The following is a 23,014-nucleotide window of genomic DNA, read 5'->3' as shown; positions in this document are numbered from 1 at the left end:
TTCTTTCCTTTATTTTTCTTCTTTTCTCTCTTCCCTTTATATTTCTTCTCCTTCTCTTATTACACAAAGAGCCCCCTAGACTTGCTATAATAGTTCAGGGCACCCTGTGGTATTCTACCCCATCTAAAAACTAGAGCTCACCATCTGTGTTAACTTTTTTAAAATGTGTTAACTTTTTAAAAAAATAGCCAGTCAAAACTATGTCAGTGAAAAGTCACTTAACAGAAATAGTTGTAATTTTTTAAAGGATCAATAGAACATCTTCCTCCCATAGTAAACCTGGGGCACTTTCCCATAAACATACACACATCATCAGTGGGAAGAATGGGCACACAGAGGGATAATGCATGAGGTATGTAACTATAGACCACAGAGGGGAATCCACATGACCAGGGATACAGATGGAAAGTTCATTCTGACTCCCCAGAACCATTCCTATGTTCCGATGATGTCATTGCATTGCCCTTCCCATTGATCTGGTGATCTCTTTGTGGCCACTAGCCATATCATCTGTGCTGGTCATTGCTTCCTCCCATCGGTTTCTGGGCTTCATCTTCCCAGGACCATCTATCTGCCAACTCTCTAGCTCTTCCTGTTCCAGGTCTCAGCCTTATAAGGACAGGCAGATAGTTCTTTTAGCATAGCCACCACATCTAACTAATAACAACCAAAAAAATCAAGTGGCATGCTCTCAGGCTAAGTTTTTGAACCTCTGTCTAGGACCAGGGACACATTCCTTTGAATCAGACAACTATCCAACTTAAGGGTAGAAATCCCCAGTTTCCTCTTTGGCCTAACATGCAAATAAGTTTTTTTTTTTAAACCCTTACCTTCTGTCTTGGAGTCAATAGTGTATATTAGCTCCAAGGCAGAAGAGTGGTAAGGGCTAGGCAATGGGGGTCAAGTGACTTGCCCAGGGTCACACAGATGGGAAGTGTCTGAGGCCAGCTTTGAACCTAGGACCTCCCATCTCTAGGCCTGGCTCTCAATCCATGGAGCTACCCAGCTGCCCCCGCAAATAAGTTTAATAAGAACTAGGCATTGTGAGCTAAGACAAAAGGTAAAGTCAAGCTCCTTGAACGAGTGTGTGATACACTGGGCTTTGGAATCAGAGAACCTGGGTTCAGATCATGCCTCTGTTATGTATTTCCTGTCTGACCTTGGACTAGTTCCTTAACCCAGTGGTTAACACAGAGCCTGGCACATTGGTAGGTATCCAATAAATGTTTATTGAAGCAAATTTAATTGATTAATCTGTCTGGGCTTCAGTTCCTTATGTGTAATATCGTTGTTGTTTGGTTGTTTCGGTTGGAACCAATTCTTTATGACCCCATTTCTGGAATTTTTGTGTTAAAAACACTGGAGTGATTTGTTATTTCTATCTTCAGCTCATTTTGTAAATGAGGAAACTGAGGCAAACAGGGTTAAGTGACTTGCCCAGGGTCACACAGCTAGTAATAAATATAATGAAGATAAGTATTCCTGATTCCAAGACTAGTACTCTATCCAATGTGCCATCTAGCTGTCCTTTGTAATAGGAGGGGATTAAACTAGATGACCTCTAAGGTCCCCCTCCCAGTTCTGAATCTATGATCCTATATGATCAACCCTCTTCGTCCATATCCCTGCCTTTATTCCTGTCAGCAGTTTCCCTGTATCTTTATTTCTTATCCTTCTGCTATATCCCCCTTTCCCCTTACTTCTAAACCTACTCCATTCTCTTCTTTAAAGTACAGAAATATGGAACATAAAATCATAGAATTGAAAGGGAGTTTGGGAATCATTTAGTCCACATGGCTCGTTTTCCAGATGAAGAAAATGAAGCTCAGGAAAGTTAATATTTGCTAATGACTTCTAATAACTCTGCACTGTGAACCAAACTAGTTCTGTCTACTCAGGAAGCTAGATGGGGCTAGACTGAAGCCTTATTTGTTTTGTCTGTTCCCTCCTGTTGTTTGTATGAAGCATATCAGGATTGCCTTCTGTGAAAAGCCCCGTTTAAAATGAGCTTGAAAGTAAACAGGGCTGTGGCCTGCTGTACACCTTTGTAAAAGGCGGCAGGGGGCACTCCTATAAGAAAGATGGGGAAATGCCCCTTATGGAGGAGAGGTATGGGTGGTTTCAAAGACAGAGTGAGGGTACGGCAAATACAGGGATCATACTTCACCCAAGTGACTTTTGTCCGATCTCTTTCTCCTCTTCTGTTTCCAAAGAGTCAAGGAAAACCAGGGGGTGGGGGTAGGGGGTGGGAATCAATCACAAGCCTGTTAACAGAAACCTTGTCCCTAAGAAGAAAGGATTTGGGTTTATAGGAGTCTGAGCATGTCTGCAAAAGATTTTAGCAAACCCATATACTCCCCCCATAGTCACCATGAATACCATACAGATACCACACACAAGCCCCTAAAAATGGCATTGTGAGTCCAGACTGGGAACACCAGAGTCCAACCAAGAAAAACATCAAAGGGGCGGAGTTTGAACTAGGTGACCTGCATAAAATTGTTATGAGTCAGTTAATCGTTAGTTGAGAACAGCACACTCAGATGCTGGGATTTGGGTGGGTCTATAAAAGTAAGATGAGCTCCATAAGCAGGGATGTATCACCCCTGTTAGGGCTTGAAATTGGAGCCTGGCCCATTCAATGTCCTTGCTCTCCCTTGAGGGAGCTCTCGGATACTATTTTGCTCTCCCTTGCTGATTTAAGGGACTTAATTTCCCTTTGCTGCCATGGCAACCAGGAAACAACCTTTGTGCACAAAGAAAAGGTTGGTGGTGTTTCATGAATCTCTGGATGCACAAATCTGGTAGCAAAGCAACCAGGACAGAACATCAACAAGCCTACTCTTGGTAGGCAGTAAAGGAAGCGAGTCTGTTGGGATGGATGGAAGCTTTGGGACTGGAAGGATCTGGGGAGTTTCTTTTTTTTTTTCTGACAAAGACCTATACTGTATAAATTGTGGAGCAAGACATCATTAAGAAGCTGCTGTAAGAGGGGGGAAATGCCTCTAATAAAAGGCTCAGTGTATGAAGTTCTGGGGCTCATTGCTGACCTAAGGAAACCTTGAGGTGTAAGCAGTTTCAGCCTTCCAAAGCAAAATGATTGGTTTCTGAAGAGAAGGGGCCAGCAATGAAACATGTTCCCTCTCTCCCTCCTCAGCCGTGGAAATGGGCAAGTAGTACAGAGCAAACAGAAGAGGCTGGAGGTCTACTTGGAACCAGAGGTCAGTCTCACAGCTGACAAGCTAGTCCATTTTGGGGTGGGAGGAGAGGAGGCTTTTTGATCTCCAGATTTTGTGGTTCCTATCGTGATTCGTGTTCCTGTGGTTGAAGCTGCTCCTTGGGCTTCAGGGAAGTCTGAGAGGTTAGTTACTTTGCCTAGCAGAGTGAGAGCTACCACAGGAGGGTTCCCCCATCCACCTATACCAAGTACCTCATCTGCTGTTGTCAGGTTGGTGTGACTGGGCTAAGTAACCGGAAATTAAGGGGATTTGGTCCAAGACCAGAATTTCCACATAGGAAACTTCCAAGGACGTTGATAGATTAGATTTTCAGAACAGGGCATGCTGTTTTGGCTGGAGGGGTGTGCGCCTGTACAACAATTTATGATATTCTCCTTAACAATCTGGGACTCTTGTCTCATAGCCAATATTTGATGTAGGTAACATTTTACAACAACTAATTTAAGATGGAGATGGGTCATAGTCAGATACCTTGTTGGACTAGAATTTTATTTAATCAGATGCCACTAGAAGACAAATGTGCCATTTGTGTGGAGCCTTGTCTTGTGTTATAAAGAGATTTCAGTTGCAGTTTGTTATAATTGGTATTTGTCTTGTCTAGGGTTTGGAAGCTCATGTTTCAGAGCACTTCAATGGTTGATAATGGTATAATGGTTGATAATGGTGTAGACTCACCAACGAGATACGGAAGGCCTTCATGTAACCTAAAATCTATTTGTGTGTGCCTTCATTTCGGCAGTAATTAAATAAAGTGGTGGAGGTCAGAACAAATAATTCTACCATTTAAACACCCCGATAATTGAGCACAGTTTCAACTTACCTGCCAACTACCAAGTTCAGGGACTGATTACCAATGGCCTTAACCCACACATAGGAGAAAGGGACAGGAGCCAGATCTGATTTCATGGCATAGGGAACTCCTTCTTGCAAGGCAAGTCATCACCTCTGCAACTTACAATTTTAGAGAATTACCTAGAACATTGAGAAGTTAAGCAATTGACCCAGGAACCTGTAGCCAGTATATGTCAGAGGCAGGACTTGTACTAGGGTCTAACTGCCTTCAAGGACAGCCCCATTTCTATTATTGGACAGCCCCATTTCTATTATTCCATACTATTTCTCATCCCACTTTTACTGCTACCAAAATCTGCTCAAATAAATAGCTCACTTGAAAGTTATATAGGTTAGAGTCTAGCTATTCTGCCTTCAGTAGTAAGGAGCAACTTTGGAAAAATGGATAGCTATTGAGATGCCTGATATTAGGTAGGACTAGCAGGATCAAACCACTGGCAGGAAAAGTCAAACATGATATAAATGCATGCCCTCTGTGATGCCATCCACGGTGGTTGTTTAAAGTGGCTGTATCTGGTGGTTGTTGCTTTTCTTTATAGGATTATTTGAATTTGACACCCCAAGGCAAACCCCCGATCAGGAGGTCCCAGGATGAGGCACAAATCACATACACCCTTCCTAAAACTTATAGCACCAGAAAGGGTGTCTTGCTTCTTTATTCAGAAGACTTGGCTCAACCATCATGGAAACAAGAAGAAAGGAAAAAAGATCCCTGCCTCTACCGTCGCCAAAAGAAGAAGAAGTTAGGTTTTGCTCTGCATACACTCAAAGACCTGAGAACAGCCATATTGGCATATGGGAGCGAAGGGGTGAGTATGAGTTGCACTAAGGTTTGTTCTGCTGGTTTCAGGAGAAGGTGAGTTGGAGGAAGAATTGGCAGATTCTAGATATCCTCCTAGTTCTGATGGTAACTTCCAATGCAACCCCAGGCAACTGATGGAAGGGGAAGGACACTGAATATGAAGTCAAAATACCTATATTTGAATCCATGCTTTGTCGCTTATTGGACAGATATACTAATACTTGCACTTTCATGGTACAGTAGAAAGAGCAAATCCTGGGTTAAAATCCCATCACTATCACCTACTACCTGTATAGGTAAGTAGTTTAACCTCCTTAAGCCTCAATCTCCTCATATGTAAAATGAGCAAATTGGACTTGATGGTCTTCTGAGACCCCTTGCAGCTATGATGGAAAGAATCCTACTTCATAGGGTTACTATGAAGATCAAATAAGATATGATAGGCATAGCTCTTTGGAAACCTTAAGACATGATTATTTATAAAATGTGGATAATGCTATTGACCCATCTTGATAGATGCTGTAAATGAGATTCAGTTGAGTTATATGTTGAATCTTTTTTAATAAATATGAAGCATGAAATGATGCTATGTTTAATAACAATCTTAGAACTGGAAGGAAACTAATTATCTAGTGCCATACAAATACAAGGTATCTATTCTTTTTTTATAATTAAAATTTTTATTTAATTGATTTAGAATATTTTTCCATGGCTACTGATTCATGTTCTTTTCCTCCCCCCCCCCATAGCCAACTAGTAATTCCACTGGGTTTTACATATGTCTTTGATCAAGACCTATTTCGATATTGTTAATGTTTGCATTAGGGTGATTTCTTAGAGTCTACATGCCCAAGCATATGCCCATCAACCCATTTGATCAAGCAGTTGTATTTCTTCTGTGTTTCTACTTCCACATTTCATTCTCTGGATGTGGATAGCGTTCTTTCTCACAAGTCCCTCAGAATTTGTCCTGGATCATTGCATTGCTGCTAGTAGAGAAGTTCATTCCATTCCATTGTGCCACAGTGTATCAGTCTCTGTGTATAAGGTTCTCTGGTTCTGCTCCTTTCACTCTGCATCAATTCTTAGAGGTCATTCCAGTTCATTTGGAATTCCTCCAGTTCATTATTCCTTTGAGCACAATAGTATTCCATCACCAGCATATACCACAATTTGTTCAGCCATTCCCTAATTGAAGGGTATCCCCTCATTTTACAATTTTTTGTCTCCACAGAGTGCAGCTATGAATATTTTGGTACAAGTCTTTCCCCCCATTTTCTCTTTGGGGTACAAACCCAGCAGTGCTATGGCTGGATCAAAAAGCAGACAGTCCCTTAAAGTCCCTTGAGCATAGATCCAAATTGCCTTCCAGAATGGTTGTATCAATTCACAACTCCACCAGAAATGTATTAATGTCCCAGGGTTGCCACATCCCCTCCAACATTTATGACTTTCCTTCACTGTCATGTTAGCCAATCTGCTAGGTGTGAGGTGAGACCTCAGAGTTGTTTTGATTTGCATCTCTCTGATTATCAGAGATTTAGAACACTTTTTCACGTGTTTAATAATTTTGATTTCTTTATCTGAAAATAAGTCATCCATTCTTGTGATTGTCTTCATTTCTTATTTCATACATACCTCCCCTTCCCTATTATACTCACTCTATATTTTAACTCTCCTCCAGTCATGGTTAGGGTCTTATCTTCTATTTTGCTCCAGGAACCAGAATTACAAAGTGGAAACTACAAGAAAGCAACTTTTAGATCAGCCTAGGAAACAATTTTCTAACTACTAGAATGGTCCAGTGATGGAATGTGCTGCTTCATGGATTAATCACTCACCCCATCCTTATCCCTGGGAGGTATTCAAATGAAGGTTGATGACCAGCGGTCAGAGATGCTCATAGGAGAGGTTCCTGAATTGGGTAGAAAGCTATATTAGGCAACATATAAATAAGACTCTTTCCTGATCTTAAGACTCTGTGATGCTGCAAAGATATATATTTTCCAGAGGGGTTGGGAGAGGAGGGAGAGGTTATAGAGTTCCATTTAGCTTCTCAGTCCTTGAAGAGGTAGGAAGTGTGGGAAATGATGCCACTCTCAGAAATTCTGACAGATGTTTTCATATCACATGAATTTACTTGACCTGCTTGGTGGAGATTATCCAATTTTATCCCAATTTCTTTACCTACAAACCTTGCCTCAGCATCTATGCAAATCACAGATTAGCCAGGGAAACTGGATAAATTGGCAGCAAATTGATGAGGGCAAAGGAAGCACGAACTACCTTATATTCTCCTCTGTTTTCCTGGGGTCAAAACACAATCTGTAATTCTGTTCTATTCATTTTGAGAAGTGCACAGTAACCATGCTGGTGAGATGGATCTCATTGAAGTCCATCAGCATTACACATAAAACATCCATCACACACATGCAAAATAAGCATGTCTCAGTAAGCCTACAATATTTCTATATAATTCTAGTCTGTCTAACTATATCAAAGGAAATTTGCTTGCATGTACATAGAACACAAATATAAAGACATAAACATATCTTACAGATATGGAGTTCATAAAAATGTGAATACATGAAAGGAATATTAAATTAACCTAGAGAAGCTTAAATATTGTAAAGTCTTGAAACTTTTGATCAGATCTATAACTAGGACTGGGCAATTGGAGTTTTGCCCCACAGTGCTGAAATTTAGAAGCTGCCAACAGTGCTTGATGTCTAAATGGTTAGAAACAACAGAACTCAGCAAAGATAATTAATTAAAATTAGAAACCACCAGGTGGCACTTCTCCCTCCCCAGTAGTTATAAGGTGAGCTTCCCCCTAGCCTGGCATTCCCCCTCCTTCCCACACTGTGTCCACCCCAGCCTTGCAGTATTCTGGAGTTTCCACCTCCTCCCCAGGCCAACTGAATTGAAAGTTGTTTTCATGTCACTTACCTGAGGCATGAGAATTGCTGATTATGACTCTGCTTGTAATAGTCTCCATATACACAAATCATAACACCTGAGTGTTTTTGGCTAAGGGAATTTTAGGCATTCAAAAAAAAAAGATTTGTCTCACCATGCTTACTGCTTCTAAAGATTCTGCCTTACTTCATCAGAAAGGCAGGCACAACATTCATAATGACATTATTGAGGAATAGAGGAAACAAGAATAGTAGAGAGCTGTGGAATTGAACCATTTTGATTTGAGAAACCATGGGTTATGGGGCCAGAAGAAGAGACAGAGGTGAGCCTGGAGAGCAAAGTGAGCTGAAGGGGAAAAGGCAAAGCCCACAGATGATGGAAACTGATTGTCTCCCAAACAATGCTGGCATGTTATTATTTCTTTGACCCCAAATGAAGATCAGCAGTTAAAAGCACTAAAACCAAAATAAAAGAGCCCAAATGTTGGGGAGTGAGGAATGATTAGAGGGGAGAGGAGGGAATAAATCAGCTCACTGTGTAGTGGGGCTCAGAGAAAAATCTATAAAGGCTTAACTACTAATTAGGAAGACCTACATAACTTAGTCTCCACTCAAACCTGTGGGAAATGAGGTTGTCTCAAATAGGTGGCAATTAAAATTTTAAAGCATCCTACATCATCTCAAGTTCTATATATGGATCTCCTGACATGGATGTGGCAATACGTCTGAGTTTTATAGCTCAACACACACCTACTCTTTGACTTTTTTGATGACACAACTCCTTAATGAGCAAAGATAAATGTTAAATCAAGAAGTTAGATGTCAAGGTTCTCGGGCTTCCAGGGAAATACAGTAATGTCATTTTGTGGGGTGTTTTTTTTTTTCTCTCCAAACACAAGCAACCATTTCAAACACTTCTGAAGTGTGTACTCTCCTCTTGGGTCTTAGCTTCATACAAACCCATTACTGTGGGCAGCTGATGGCACAGTGGATAAAGTGATGGACCTGGAGGAGGGAAGACCTGAGCTTCGGGTATAGTAGATAGAGTGCCAAGTCAGAGATCAGGAAGACTCATCTTCCTGAATTCAAATCCAGCCTCAGACACTCACTAGCTGTGTGACCCTGGGCAATTTCTTTACCCTGGTTTGCCTCAATTTCCTCATCAGCAAATCTGTAAAATGAGCTGGAGAAGGAAATGGCAAACTACTCTGATATCTTTGCCAAGTAAATCCCAAATAAGGTCGCAGAGTCAGAATCAATTAAAACAACTCAGCAACAACAGATAATTAAAAACTATATGACCCTGAACAAGTTATTTAACCTCTCTTCAAATTTTTTCTTTTATAATATTGATGCTTTTTAAATAAATTGTTCTCCTGGTTCTATTTGTTTCACTCTTTACCAGTTCCTACAGCAATTTCCATGTCTCTGAAATCATCTATTTCCTCATTTCTTCTAGCACAATAGAATTCCATTATGTCTAATATGTCATTCAGCAATTTCTTAATTAATGAGAATTTCTCTAGTTTCCCATTTTTCCCGCCACAAAAGCACTGCTATAAATAATTTTGGACTTACAGGACTTTTTCTTCATTCTTTTATTCCTTTTGCATAAAGATCTTGCAATGGTAAACCTGGGCACATGGCTGTGCACTGTTTAATAACCTTTCTGTTTATAATTCTCAATAGCTCTCCAGAATGGCTGTATCTATTCTCTGGTCTACTAAGAGTTTTATCATAACCCCTCCTCCTCCAAACACTTCTCATTTTCCTTTTTTGCCATCTTTGCCAATCTCATGGTGTCAGGTAGAATCTCCAAATTATGTTCTCTAATTGGGAGTAGTTGTTTTTTCATGTGGCTAGAGATAACCTGGATTTTTTCTCTTAAGAACTGTCTTTTCCTATTCTTAGATCATTTGTCAATTGAGAATGTCTGAACTTTCTAGAATGTTGAACCTAAGGTCAGGAAGTATCAGGTCTGAATCCTGCCTTAAACACTTACTAACGTGACCATGGGTAAAATCTTTAATCTCTTTCAGCCTCAGTTTTCCCACCTGTAGTACTTATGTCCCAAAACTGTTGTGAAGATCAAATGAGATAATGTACATAAACACTTTGCAAACCTTAAGGGTTGTATAATGTGGCAAAAGTCAAAGGTTCTAAAATTCAGAGCTGAAAAGGACCTTAGAGAGCATCTCAATTTGTAAAATGAAGAGATCTGGGTATGGCAGCCCATACCTGTGATCCTTGTCACTGAGGTGACTGATGAGGTGAGGAATTCTGAGTTTCATTGGGCTGGACCAATCAGGTGTCACATTGAATATGGACTATACTAGTGGACATACTATTCCATACAGAGATAGATGGCACAGTGCATAGAGCACTGATCCTAGAATCAAGAAAACCTGAGTTCAAATCTGACCTCAGTTATTTACTAGTTTTATAACCCTGGGCATGTCTCTTAACAGCTACCCACTTCCGTTTCCTCATCTGTAAAAGAGGGCACTACCTCTCAGAGTTGTAAGAATAAAATGTAATAATATTTGTAAAATACTTTGTAAACCTTAAAGCACAATATAAATTCTAACTAATATTATCTCCTTAGTCCAATATCCTCATTTATTTTTTAAGTGAATCTCTCAATCTTGCCTTGGCTGAAAATTCAGGGGCTACTCACAGCCTGATCCCACTCTAATTAGTAGGAGATCTTTGACCTGCTCTAACTCCCACCTTCTCTAGCTTGGAACCAGGCATATCAATGCTGAACTTAATATAAACATATGATCAGTTCGGCTCAATGCAGCTCAGAACTCCTTATCTCAAGAGATCTGCCAGCCTCAGTCTCCCCAGCAGCAGGGATCACCGGTATGGGCTGCCACACCTATGCTTCTTTATCTTACAGATGGAGAAACTTAGGACCAGTGAAAGGAAGTGACTTCCTCAATGTCACACCAGTAGTTACTTGTCAAAGGAAGGATTCAAACCCAGATCTTCCCATTCTAAATCTAGAAGGCTTTCCATTATAGTAGGTTGGCTGCTCTTCTTCAACCCTCAAATATTGTCCCTAGCCTCGACATTTATTTAGTGACTCAGAAGGCAGCTAGCTTCCTGTTGCCTTTTCTTCTTTTCTGAAGATCAGCCATGCCTCAGATTCTCCCATGGAAACCTGAGCCCTCCCAAGTCTTCCAAGGCTGCCAGTTGCCTGGTCTTTCTAAAATCAACATTGCTTCAGGTGCCAGGGAGGGTTGGTTTTCAACCTTTTAGCACTTGGCTAGTGTGGTCAAGAGAGTCACCGAGGTCAGGAACCTCCCAAGTCATCAGGACCGGAGAGCCATTCATTACACCTGGCATTCAGGAAGACAGACAGGTCTGTACAAGCCAGCTGTTAAATGGAGCACGTGGTGTGGGAGTTTGGATAATGGGCTGCTCTGTGCACACTAATTAGTCATTTCAGTAGAAACTAGAAGCCAAAAGTTGATTGGCAAACACCACAATGGCAGGTTTGAGCAATCTGAATCCAATCCACAGCCAATACCTCCTCCTGCCATTGTTTACTGCCCTGTTTCAGAAACTGCCTCCCAGGTTCCCTTCTGTGCTGGAGTTTTTCTCTTGCTTGTTCTCTCATGGTTGGGAGACTCTTTGGGGAGTGAGGTAAGAGGTAAAGTTTGAGGGCAGAGGGAAACTGCTGCTACAGACTTCATTCTCAATAAGGAAGAAATGGTTGCTGCACAAGAAATGACAGGAACCCTTTGGGAAGTGATTGTTCCCTCTTAGCACTCACAGTTGAAAAGCAAAAGAAAGCCAACAAGAGTCCAAACCGCACCCTAGATTTTGGGTGAGCAGATCTCAAAGGGTTCAGAGAAAGGCTACATGACACAAAAATTGTCCTTCTCAGGAGAGATGGGAATTTCTAGAGAGAAATTGTTGTAAGCAAGCTCACTACTGGCCCAACATCCATATTATGAAAACAAAAAATGAAATAATTCCAAAGGGGAAAACAAAAAAGAGAGAATGGTCTCAAGACGCTAATGTGGCTACACAAGGAACTCATTAACCAACTTAAGTTTAGAAAAATATAAACTTATAAAATGGTGATAATAATAGCACCTGTCTCCTTGGGTTGTTGTGAGGATCAAATGAGATTATAATTGTAAAGCACTTAGCACAGTGCTATATAAATGTTAGCTCTTATTATTGAGGCAGCTAGGTGGTGCTGTGGATAGAGTCAAGAAGACCTGAGTTAAAATCTAGCCTCAGATTTTTAAACTTAATAGTTTTGTGACCCTGGGCAAATCACGTCAGCTGTATTTGTTTCAGTTCCTCGTCTGTATCATGGGGACACACTGGAGAAGGAAATGGCAACCATTCAAATATCTTTGCTAAGAAAACTCCCATGGATGAGACCATGGGGTCACAAAGAATCTGGCACAATTGAGAAACCTGAAAAGCAATATTATTATTATTATTCATTTCCCTACTCTTACTCCTCCTCCTCTTTTTCCTACTACTATTATAGTAGAAAGATGTAAGTACAGGTAAAGTGGTCCTATAAGATTGGCATCAAGAGCTCTGTGGTCCTGAATAAGCTGAGGTTGGTAATGAATAGTAAACAACACAAATAGGGTTATTTGTTGGTTTTGGGGGGTTTTTTAAAGCTCTATCAGGAACAAGAGGATGATCAAAGAAGAGCAGGGACCTCTGGCTGTGATGGAAGAGATTATGATAATGTATGAAAGGAAAAACATAGAGCTACTCAAATCTTACTTAGTTTATATTTTCTCTGCCAACAAGAATAAGCTTTGAACGGGAAAAATACAGAATAAAAAAACTATTAATGAGTTAACCCTTGAGGTAAAGAGTTAATAGTTGTCCTTGGTGAGTCCATGTTACCAGGACCAAAAGAACTCTATCCCATAGATGGAAAAAACTGGTGTGAATGTTAAGTTATTCATTGTCAGTGATCTTTGAAAAAATGTAGAGGGTGGGAGAGGTGTTACAGGGCCAGAGAAGGGCAAATGTCCTGATTTTTTAAATAAGGAAGAGAACAAAGTCTACATACTATAAACTAGTAAGTTTTTTTGCCTCAATTACTAGTCAAATTTTAGAAGATTCTTATTGAAGGGATAGTTAAAGAAGCATCTAGAAAAGGAGGTAGTAACCAAAAGAATGACCACACCAAGAATAACAGGTCATATAAGCCCAATTCATTTTCTTTTTTGAATTGGCTTTTAGACTAGTAGATCAAGTCAATACTATAGCTACAATTTGCCAGCATTGAACAAATTTACCAAAATAGCTCTTATACTCTTTGGATGGACAAGATAGAGACATGAAGGCTAGATAAGAGTAGAATGAGATGATCTTGGAATTGGTTTGAATGACTGGATCCCAAAATCTGTCATAAAGTGCAGAAACCAGGGATTGCTACTGGACATTGTATCAAATGATAAAGATATAGGTGACATGTTTATCAACATGACCAAGAAGGGAAAGCTGAAGTAGCTAACATGTTCAATGATAGAGTCATAATCCAAAAATAGAGTCATGATCTCTGTAGGTGGAATTTAATAAGACAATTAAAAAAAACCCTTTTATGAGGCACTTTTAAAAATGTCATAATTTCCTAATCTGTCCCCTGTTCCATTGAACTTTCCCTTTAAACAAAACTGACCTTCCATCTGACCCTATTTGACAAATATTTAACATTTCTCATTTGCCATTCCCCACCTTGCTACCGAAAAGAAAAATATTTCATTTATTAATTCTAGGGGACCAAGATTGATAATGGTTATTGGGTTAAATGATTGGATAGTGTTTTCATATATTACAGACATTGGGTAGATTTTTCTTCAAGTTCTCCTTATTTCACTCTGCATCAATTCATCTAAGTCTTTCTATGTTTCTCTAAATTCTTCAAATACATTATTTCTTGTTTGTTTGTTTTTTAAACCCTTACCTTCCAGTATTGATTCCAAGTCAGAAGAGTGATAAGGGCTAGGCAATGGGGATTAAGTTACTTGCCCAGGATCATACAGCTGGGAAGTGTCTGAGGTCAGATTTGAACCTAGGACCTCCCATCTCTGGGCCAGGCTCTCAATCCACTGAGATACCCAGGTATCCCCAAATACATTATTTCTTAAAGTAGAATAATATTCCATTACATCCAGGGAGACAGTGGAGCTCAAATGAAATAATGGACGTCAAGCATTTGACAAACTTCATTTGTTGTTCAGTCATTTCAATCATGTCAGACTTTTCATGATCTCATATAGAGTTTGCTTGGCAAACATATTGGAATGGTTTGCCATTTCCTTATCCAGCTCAGATGAAGAAACTGAGGCAAACTGGATGAAGCTGCCCAAAGCACTTTACAAATTCCAATGATTGCTATTCTTATTAGCCTGCAGTCACTTGGCTGTCATTGTGGAGATGACTTTTTCCTTCCCTGAGCAATTTATGTGCTCCTGTTGGACTCAATGTTTATAGAGCAATATAGGGTTGTGCTGGTAAATGCTTCACAATCAGACTCTCCTTCCTCTCCAAATGTTTATAAGCCCACTTTTAACTTTGATCTACATTATTGACACTTTTAAAAATCTAAACAATCAACAAAACAATAAATTAAGCCAAGATTTTTAGCAATTGTCCTTTCTGATATATATTCACACTGAAAATTTAATAATCAGCTCTTATAAGCCAGTTAGAGCTGGTTCTAACACACCCCTGATTACATCTCTGACAGTCTGTTCAACCATTCCCCAACTAATGGGAACCCACTTTGTTCCCAGATATTTTTTTTTATTTAAGTAAATTTATTTAGTCAATTTAAAACATTATCCAGATTTTTTTTACTATCACAAATACTGCTTTTATAAATATTTTCATATTTCTGGGATCTGTCTTTGAACCCTTTGGAATACTCAATAGGAGAAGGCAACTGGTGGCATAGTAAATAGAAGGGCATGTTGTTGGGCTTGAAGATAAGAAGATCTGAGTTCAAATCTAGATTCAGATTCTTCCTTGCTGTGTGACCTAGGCAACTCACTTACTTGCATCAGTTTCCCCAACTATAAAAAGGGAATAATAATAATGATAGCATCTACCTCACAGAACTGTTATGAAGATGAAATGAAATAATATTTGTAAAAAGCTGTTTAGCACAGAAGAAAAACATATGATTTGTCACTTGTTTATATGAGTATATGATTTGGGGTTTTGGTTTTAAAAGATTGCTCTATTGCAAAAATGAATACTATGGAAATAGGAATCAAGTGATAACATTTGTATAACCCAGTGGAATTGCTTGTCAGCTCTGGGATGGGGGAGGGAAGAGGGGAGGAAAAGAAAATGAATCATGGAAACATGGAAAAATATGTTCAAAATAATTTAAAGTAAATAAATAAAAAGATGTTTAGTATAGTATTTATCACTCAGTGGGCGCTATTGAATTTTCTTGCATCATTCCAAAATGGTTGGACCCGTTCATCACTGTAACTAGCTAAGTATTAGTGTGCATGTGTGAAGGTAGCTCCTCCCACACTGAACATTTCCACTTTTTGTCATATAAGAAGAAATTTAACATGGACAAATATAGTCTTACACTTGGGATAAAAAAAAAAACCTGAAAAACAAATTCCAAGTTTTATGGTACCACAAGGGTAATATGAGTCAGCAATGTGAGATTTCAGTTAAAAAGATGTAATGTGATCAGTCTGCATTAAGAGATCTCATTTTCAGGATCTGGGAGGTGATCTTCAGTAGTCCTGCTGTATTCTGCCTGGTCAGGCCACATCTGGAGTATCTTGTTCAGTGTGGGGCACCATATTTTAGAAAGGACATTGACAAGCTGGAGATCAGCCAGGGGCCACCTGGGTGATCATGCTCTCTTAGGACTGATTGAAGAAACTGGGGGATGTTTGTCCTGGACAAGAGAAGATTTATGGAAATATGATCACCGACTAAGAATTTTAAGGACTGTCATATGAGCTAGGCAACTAGAAGCCTGGGATGCTTATTGGTGGCCACACATACATAATAAAGCAGGAATGTGGGGCAGGAAGAAAATAATGAATTTTTCTCTTAGCTTAGCTTTTGTATTTGCTCAGATTTATTTGTAGGGCAAGACCCAAAGGGTTTGAGGGGGCCTGAAGAAAGTCATGGTGTTCCAGACCCCTGAAATCCTTTGTGGTTTATTGGAAGGCAGCCCTGAAATTACTTTGAGGGGAATGCATGTTGGCAATCCAATCATACTGCCCCTCTCCAACACATGGTTTCTTCTGTGTCTGACTTTTCTTACTGATGGTGTAAGTATTTGTGAAAGAGTATAACCCAGATTTAGGAAAGTTCTTTGGCTACTAGGCTATTTCATTAAATGTCTTTACATTGAAATAAGTGTGTCCTTTGGAAGACTAAAAAAAAAAAAGTAAACACACTGGTGGGAACTAGTGAGCTATTCTGGGTGTATTTAAATGCATAGAGGGCCTTAAATCTGGAATGGTTATTCTGGGGAGGTCAAATGTGAGAGGGGGAAGTCTCAGGTGCTTCATAGAATTACATGTCTTAGAGCCTAGGTCACAGAGAGGCAGGTTCAAGCTTGATATATGGGGGAAATTCCTATTAGTTCTAGCTAAAAGTGGAATGAGATACCTTGGAATGTTGGGAGTTCACTGGAAGGCTGAAAGTTATAAAGGGGATTCTTATATATATATATATATATTTTTTTTTTTTCCAGAGGAAAGACTTGATAACCCCTTTCCAAAACTAAGAGTCTTCAAGCAAGTTAGTGAATGTTGTCTTTCAGTCACTTTAGTTGTGTTCGACTCTTCATGACCCCATTTGGGGTTTTCTTGGCAAAGATACAGGAGTGGTTTGCCATTTCCTTCTCCAGCTTATTTGATAAATGAGGAAACAGAGGCAAACAGGATTAAGTGACTTTGGGCATATAACTACTAAATGTCCGAGGCCAGATTTGAACTCAGGAAGAAGAGTCTTCCTGAATCCAAGACCAGCAGCACTCTATCCACTATTCCACCTAGCTGCAAGTTAATGAATACATGAATTCGATTCCAAATGCCACAAACACTTTGAAATTTTTTTTATTTATGCCTTTTGTCTTTATTATAGTCCTTTTCCCTTCCCTCTCTCTCTCCTTTATGTGATTGACTTCTTGTGTGGCCCTAATCATTTCCCTCTGCCTTAGTACATTCATCTTTTTAAAGGGGGATGATGAAATCTCTCCCATTAGTATCTCAAAAGACACATGAGAAATTATTTTGAAAACTGACTACCTGCTACACATCTCCTACTGCATAGATTATTGCTGCCTTCAACTCAATGTATCCAAAATGAAATTTAACATTTTCTAACATAATCGGTCTTTCCTGCTAACATTTCCATTTCCATTTCCATTCACACCATGATTTTCCAAGTCACTCAGGCTTGAAACCCCCAATTCATCTTTGACTTCCATTTCTCTCCCACTACCAATGTCTAATTAGCTTCTTAAAAAAAAAAAACAAACCTTTCCTTCCATCTTAGAATCAATATTGGGTATTGATTCCAAGGAAGAACAGTAAAGCCTAGGCAGTGGGGGTTAAGTGACTTCCCCAGGATCATACAGCTAAGTATCTGAGGTCAGGTTTGAACCCAGAACCTCCTGTCTCTAGGGCTGGCTCTCTACCCACTGAGCCACCCATCTGCCCTCCATATAATCTCTTAAATACAACATTCTAATTACATCACCTACTCAAAAACCATGGCCACTGGATAATCTGATTCCAATCCACTTCTCAGCTTTATCTCATACTACTTTGCCTCACAAAATTTACATTCTGGCCAAACTACACATTTACCATATATACTATTCCCTTGGTCTATTTTACCTTGGGCTAGACCATGCCTGTAACCCCTTCCTCACCTCCCTGCCCCCCAACCCCCACACAAACACCATCCAATGTTTCTGCCTGTTGAAAGACAGGTATCTCTTCCATGTCATGGGGGTTAGGGATACCACACTCCCATGATCTGGAAAATCCTCATAAAACTTTTTGGCCCTCCCTTTCAGACTTCAGAAGAAATCTGAGTTTTTTCTTTGTAATGGGGTATTTGCTATTAAAAATTGTGTATACTTAGGGTTTAAATAAAATATGTTGAAATTATATAATACTATACATATTAAAATATGTTGATATTATATAATCCTTTAAGTATGTTTTATGACTTTCTAGACTTTTTCTGTGCCATCTACTAGCCTTCACATGTTGTCTTTAGCTTCCACAAAACTCCTCCCCCAATTTTCCCATCTAATTATGTATACTGACCCTCAATACATCAAAAGCCCAATGGGGAAAGTCTCAGTGTTAGGGATACTTGTATTTCCTTTCCTTTAAGGCTCAACTCATGAGCCACATACCCATGAAGTCTTCCTTGATTCCTCCAGAAAGAAAAGATTCCCCTCTCAATTTCTCCTAACATCTTGTTTGGACTTTCCCTCTGCCATGATCTTTCTTTTGCTTGTATCGGAATTGTGCCCCTTCCCAGTTAAATTATACGTTCCTTAAGGGTCTAGAGCTTCTTTCATCTTTGTAGCAAAGTGCCTTTCACATAGCAGGTACTAAATATATTTTAGTTTTTGAATGGGACAAGGTTGGAAAAGAATTAAGGCGGCCAATAGCAGCCTCCCATTTGAGGCAGAAAGAAGCACACAACTGAAGATCTCCAGCCCCCAGGAAAAGTGATTCCCCAAACTTTTCTTGGCAGTGGGTTCTGCTATTGCACAAGCTCTGTACAATGAAGCACTTTGCAGCTATGCTGTGCTCCAGAAATACTAAATAATGAGAATAATAACAACAGAGGGCTTGCCTGAACCTATACAGTGTGTCATCTCCATCCTTAAACTGGCTGAGGCCTCTCAGGAGAGGGAGGGAAGGGGGGTCCTGATGCACTGGGTAAAATGCCAGCTGAAGAATAAACAGGAGAAATGAGAGCAGTATCTAGCAATTAGCTATATCTCCAAGCCCCAGGCTTATGAGTTTGGGTTAGGAATTGAGGGAAAATCTGGCCAATTTTTAAGGTCATTTTGAATCCACCACCACTACTCTCCCTTATTGTTGTTACATGCCCTTTGGAAAGGGCCACGAGAATTCCTACATTGGAGTGGCTGCTCTTTCCAGTTTCTTCTTGCATCTGAGGGATCGGAATGGCACGAGGTACACACCCAGTCCTGTAAGTCGTCTAGACACAGTTAATACTCTGTGTTTAGATCCCAAATATCCATGAAATTTATTTATTTATTTAAAAAATTCTTACCTTCCATCTTAGAATTGTTGGTTCCAAGGCTAGGTAATTGGGATTAAGCAACTTGCCCAGGCTCACACAGCTAGGAAGAGTCTGAAATCAGATTTGAACACAGGAACTCCCATCTCTTTATCTACTGAGTCAATTAGCAGGCCCCCACTGTAAACTTTTAAGGACTATGAAAATGCAATGATTATTGCGTATGTGGACATAGGCAATAGAGGATGATAAGGCAGGTCTTAAAAAGTTGTTCCATGCCTGCACAGCTCCCTTCAGGATTTCAAAGCTCATAAAGTCTGGAAAGGATCTTAGAGATCATCTTGTTGAGGGATTCTTGATCTTTCCTGTGTCCTAGACCCCTTTGGCAATCTGGTGATGCCCAGTGTTTAACAGAGCTTGATAAATGCTTGTTGACCGTACCCATTCTCAAAATGATTGTTGTTGAAAAAAAATAACACATTTCAGTTAAAATTTAGTGAAAATAAAGCGTAATTTCTTTTCCCATCTAAGTTCACAGGCCTGCTGAAATCTATCCATGGACCACTCCATCATCTCCTGCATGAACCCCTGGTTAAGACCTAGTGCAGGGGATAGATTTTCCTGATAAGGAAGCCAAAGACCCAAAGAGAATGAATGACTTATTCAAGGTTACCCAGACAGTAACAGAGTGGACATACAGTATCTACACTTATGGGTGGTCAGGTCTTTGGTGCCTCCTTCCACTCTCTCAGATAAGGTCATGTAAGCCATCCTTGCTCAACCCACATCTCCACTTGTCTCCTTTGCAAGTTCATAAGAGCCTAGAGTTGGAAGAGAGCTCAGAAGCTTTCTCCTCCTGCCCATATCTGAGTAAGAATTCCTTATTCTTTATTCATATATCTGAGAAATGGTCATTCTGCCTTTACAAGAAGACTCTCAATGAGGGGGAGCCTACTCTATACCCCACTATCCCATCCCATTCTACTTTTGGATAGCTCTGATCATGAGTTGGTTTTTCCTTATTTCAAGCCTACATTCACACTTGCCTCCTTCAAGCAAGAATCTACCATGAGGGACCATTTCCATCCCTTAGCCACAGATTGGGACATTTTTACAAACACTTTTCTTAAGCCAAACATATGCCTTCTTAAAACAACTACAGGCAGACAGTTTCTCATCAGCTAAATGGCAGACAGTTTCTCGTCTGACTGAAAGCTGGCAGAAAGCTTTTTCTGTTCCCCGTGCAGGAATGGGTTTATGGTTTCAAGGTGTGAATTGGTTCCACCAAGCAGCATAATTAAAACCAAGGTCAGCATTAGTTTTTTCACAATCTAATTAAGGCAGTTTGGCACCTAAATAACAGTCAACTAACTACCTTCCTCCTCTCACCTTCCCAGCTTGGTGTATCCCTGGCAAATTACTTTATTAGGTTAAGTCATATAGCTCAGAGACTCAACTTTGGTACAACCTTCAAGCTGTTTCAGACAGAATAGTGGATCCACAGTTTGGAGAAATAAAATTTAAAAGAAGGGATTTTTAGCAAAGTTCTTCTCAAAAATTTTCCTACTATTTTTGTGAAAAAGCTGGGGAGATATGGGAGAGCTTGGAGGTATGTTTTGGCAGATTTGGAAAAGGTATAATGTTTATAGCCAAAGAGTCACTGAAGGTGTAATGTCAACATGGAAAGAGTCTTCAGTCCGGGTGCTCCTGGGATCTGAGTTTGGCCCTGAGTTGTCTAACATCTTCATCAATGACTTGTCTAAAACATAAAGGAAAAATAAAAAATAAATGAAAAAGCATAAAGGACCTATTTATCAAGTTTTCAGATAACATAAAGCTGGGCAGGGTAGTTAACACATTGGATGACAGAGTCAGGGACCAAAAAGACTATTTCAGGCTAAAACAATGAGTCAAACCTAAAAAGATTTAAATTAATAATTACACTTGAGTTAAGTTTTTCTCTTACTCAACTTTATAAATACAAGGTGGAAAATAGTTCACCTGAAAACAATCTTGGTGTTTTAGGGGACTGCAATATGAAACAACCCTGAGATTCAGGAACCCCAAAGAGTAATTATTAATTATCTTTGGCTGAAATAAAAAAGGTATAGAGTTTAAGTAAGACTATGGCAATGACAGTCGTTTTGTACTCCATCCTGCTCAAGCTACATCTGCAGGATTGTATTCACTTTGGGGGTGCCATAATTTTGGAGGAACTCTGAAAAGCAGGATAAATTTTAAAGATGAAAAAATGCCTAGAATCAGAAGTCTCAGAATCATGCCAAATAAGGATCAGTTGAGGAAACTAAAGATGGCTAGCCCGGAGAAGAGAAAACTAAGTGGGCTATACTTGGGGGAATGGGTTTCTGAGCTATATAGTGTCTGGGCTTAGGGCATAGATTAATTAATTGTATTAATAATTGTATTACTAATTTGATAAATATAATAATGACCTAGTTGATGTACAAAATAACATTTTCACATAAGCTAAGTTGATCCTCATAATAAATCTGTGGGGTAGACATTTGACAGATGAAGGAACTGAGGTTCAGAGAGTTTAAGTGAGTCATCCAGGATCACACAGACCCTGTCACAGACAGAGGTGAGATTCAGAATCAGGGCTCCTCCTACTCCTAAAAATTAAGTGGGGGTGGCACCTGAGTTAGACTAGAAACAACTCTTTTATGCTTCATAAATGGTTTCCATAGAGTCTGATAAGTCATGTACTTTCTTCAGAGGAGTTTTATCCCTCTCTGATGTTCTATCTTAACTCAGGATCTGGTATTTGTCATTTCCCCCCCTGATTTCCTCCAACTTCAAATCTGTTGGGGCCTTTAAGAACTTCATCTTGCAGTTTCTCAGTTTTTGTGTCTGTTGGCTGAGATATCCACTCTTGTTGCCTTCAGGCACCTTTAGGGAGTTTCCCAGGATTATTGATGAGGGATCTGTGAACCCAACTGTCTTAACTGTATGAGGCCTCTGAAGCCCTAACAAATGAACTTGTCTCTGGCTGTTCTTCCTGCAGAAGCATCCCAAGGATCAGAGTTGGCAACCATACTTACATTTCCTAAGTAATTCAAATAGCCAGACTGAACAACAGATCCGTCCAGGCTATTCAGCCAAGAGGTATCTCCTCAGCCTCTTTCAAAATTGGACTCCAAGCACTTTGTACAAGTTCCAGTGTTCAGGTCAGTGAAGAGATGGGTTGAGTGAGGGGAATGTGGATAAAACCAACCCAAATGTCCCTGGTTCATTGTTATTGTTTAGTCACTTTGATTGTGTCTTACTCTTTGTGACCCCATTTGGGGTTTTCTTGGCAAAAATATTGGAGTATAGTATGCCATTTCCTTCTCCAACTCGTTTTACAGATGAGGAAACTGAGGCAGAGTTAAGGGACTTGCCTAGGGTCACTTATAATGAAATATGAGTCTTTCTGACTCCAAGCCACCTAGCTGTCTTTAATATCCTAATATTCAAAAACCAAAAGTAGAGTCAGAAAACTGGATTCAAATCCCAGTTGTTCCACTGAACTATCCTTGGTGACTTCAGGTGGGTCCTTGAACTCTTCTATACTTGAACTTCCTCATCTGAAAATGATCAAGTTGGTCTATTAATCTCTAATGTCCTTTCCACAGCTAATCCTATGAACTTTATATTTTCCATAAAGGCTTAAGGAAACTAGATTACTGTTCCAGTCTAAAGTATGGAGTCAATTTTGCTTTAAATCAACCAAATCTACCAACTCCCTCTAATAAATCTTCAAGTCAATCATCTACCAACTGGGAAATACAGTTGCCATTGGTTCCCTTTCTCAATCCAGCCTCATCACATTGCTATATTTAATTTACTCCCATCATTCCTAACAGCCTACTCAGAGAATCCCTTATCAATAACCTCTCCCCTTGCTCTGGGGTGGTCTCAAAGCTTCA

General features: G+C 39.7%; 1 protein-coding gene across 5 annotated transcripts in view; it reads left to right on the top strand.

The window, feature by feature from the left end:
* Positions 1-23,014, top strand: part of KIAA2012 (KIAA2012 ortholog) — a 150,493-nt gene that overhangs the window by 4,429 nt on the left and 123,050 nt on the right. For 2 of the 5 annotated variants that reach the window (XM_056808243.1, XM_056808242.1), the window contains exons 1-3: positions 2,855-3,221; positions 4,631-4,900; positions 22,111-22,273. In XM_056808243.1, the coding sequence (XP_056664221.1) occupies positions 3,135-3,221; positions 4,631-4,900; positions 22,111-22,273 (520 nt within the window). In that variant the 5' untranslated portion in view covers positions 2,855-3,134. Of the gene's footprint in view, positions 1-2,828; positions 3,222-4,630; positions 4,901-22,110; positions 22,274-23,014 lie in introns of those variants that run through there. The other 3 variants (XM_016425183.2, XM_056808244.1, XM_056808245.1) reach the window with 3 other exon arrangements.

The sequence above is a fragment of the Monodelphis domestica genome, chromosome 8 (genome assembly GCF_027887165.1).
Source record: "Monodelphis domestica isolate mMonDom1 chromosome 8, mMonDom1.pri, whole genome shotgun sequence".
Classification (NCBI taxonomy): Eukaryota; Metazoa; Chordata; class Mammalia; order Didelphimorphia; family Didelphidae; genus Monodelphis; species Monodelphis domestica.
The sequence above is the reverse complement of the archived record's forward strand: the minus strand, read 5'-3'. Positions and strand labels throughout refer to the sequence as shown.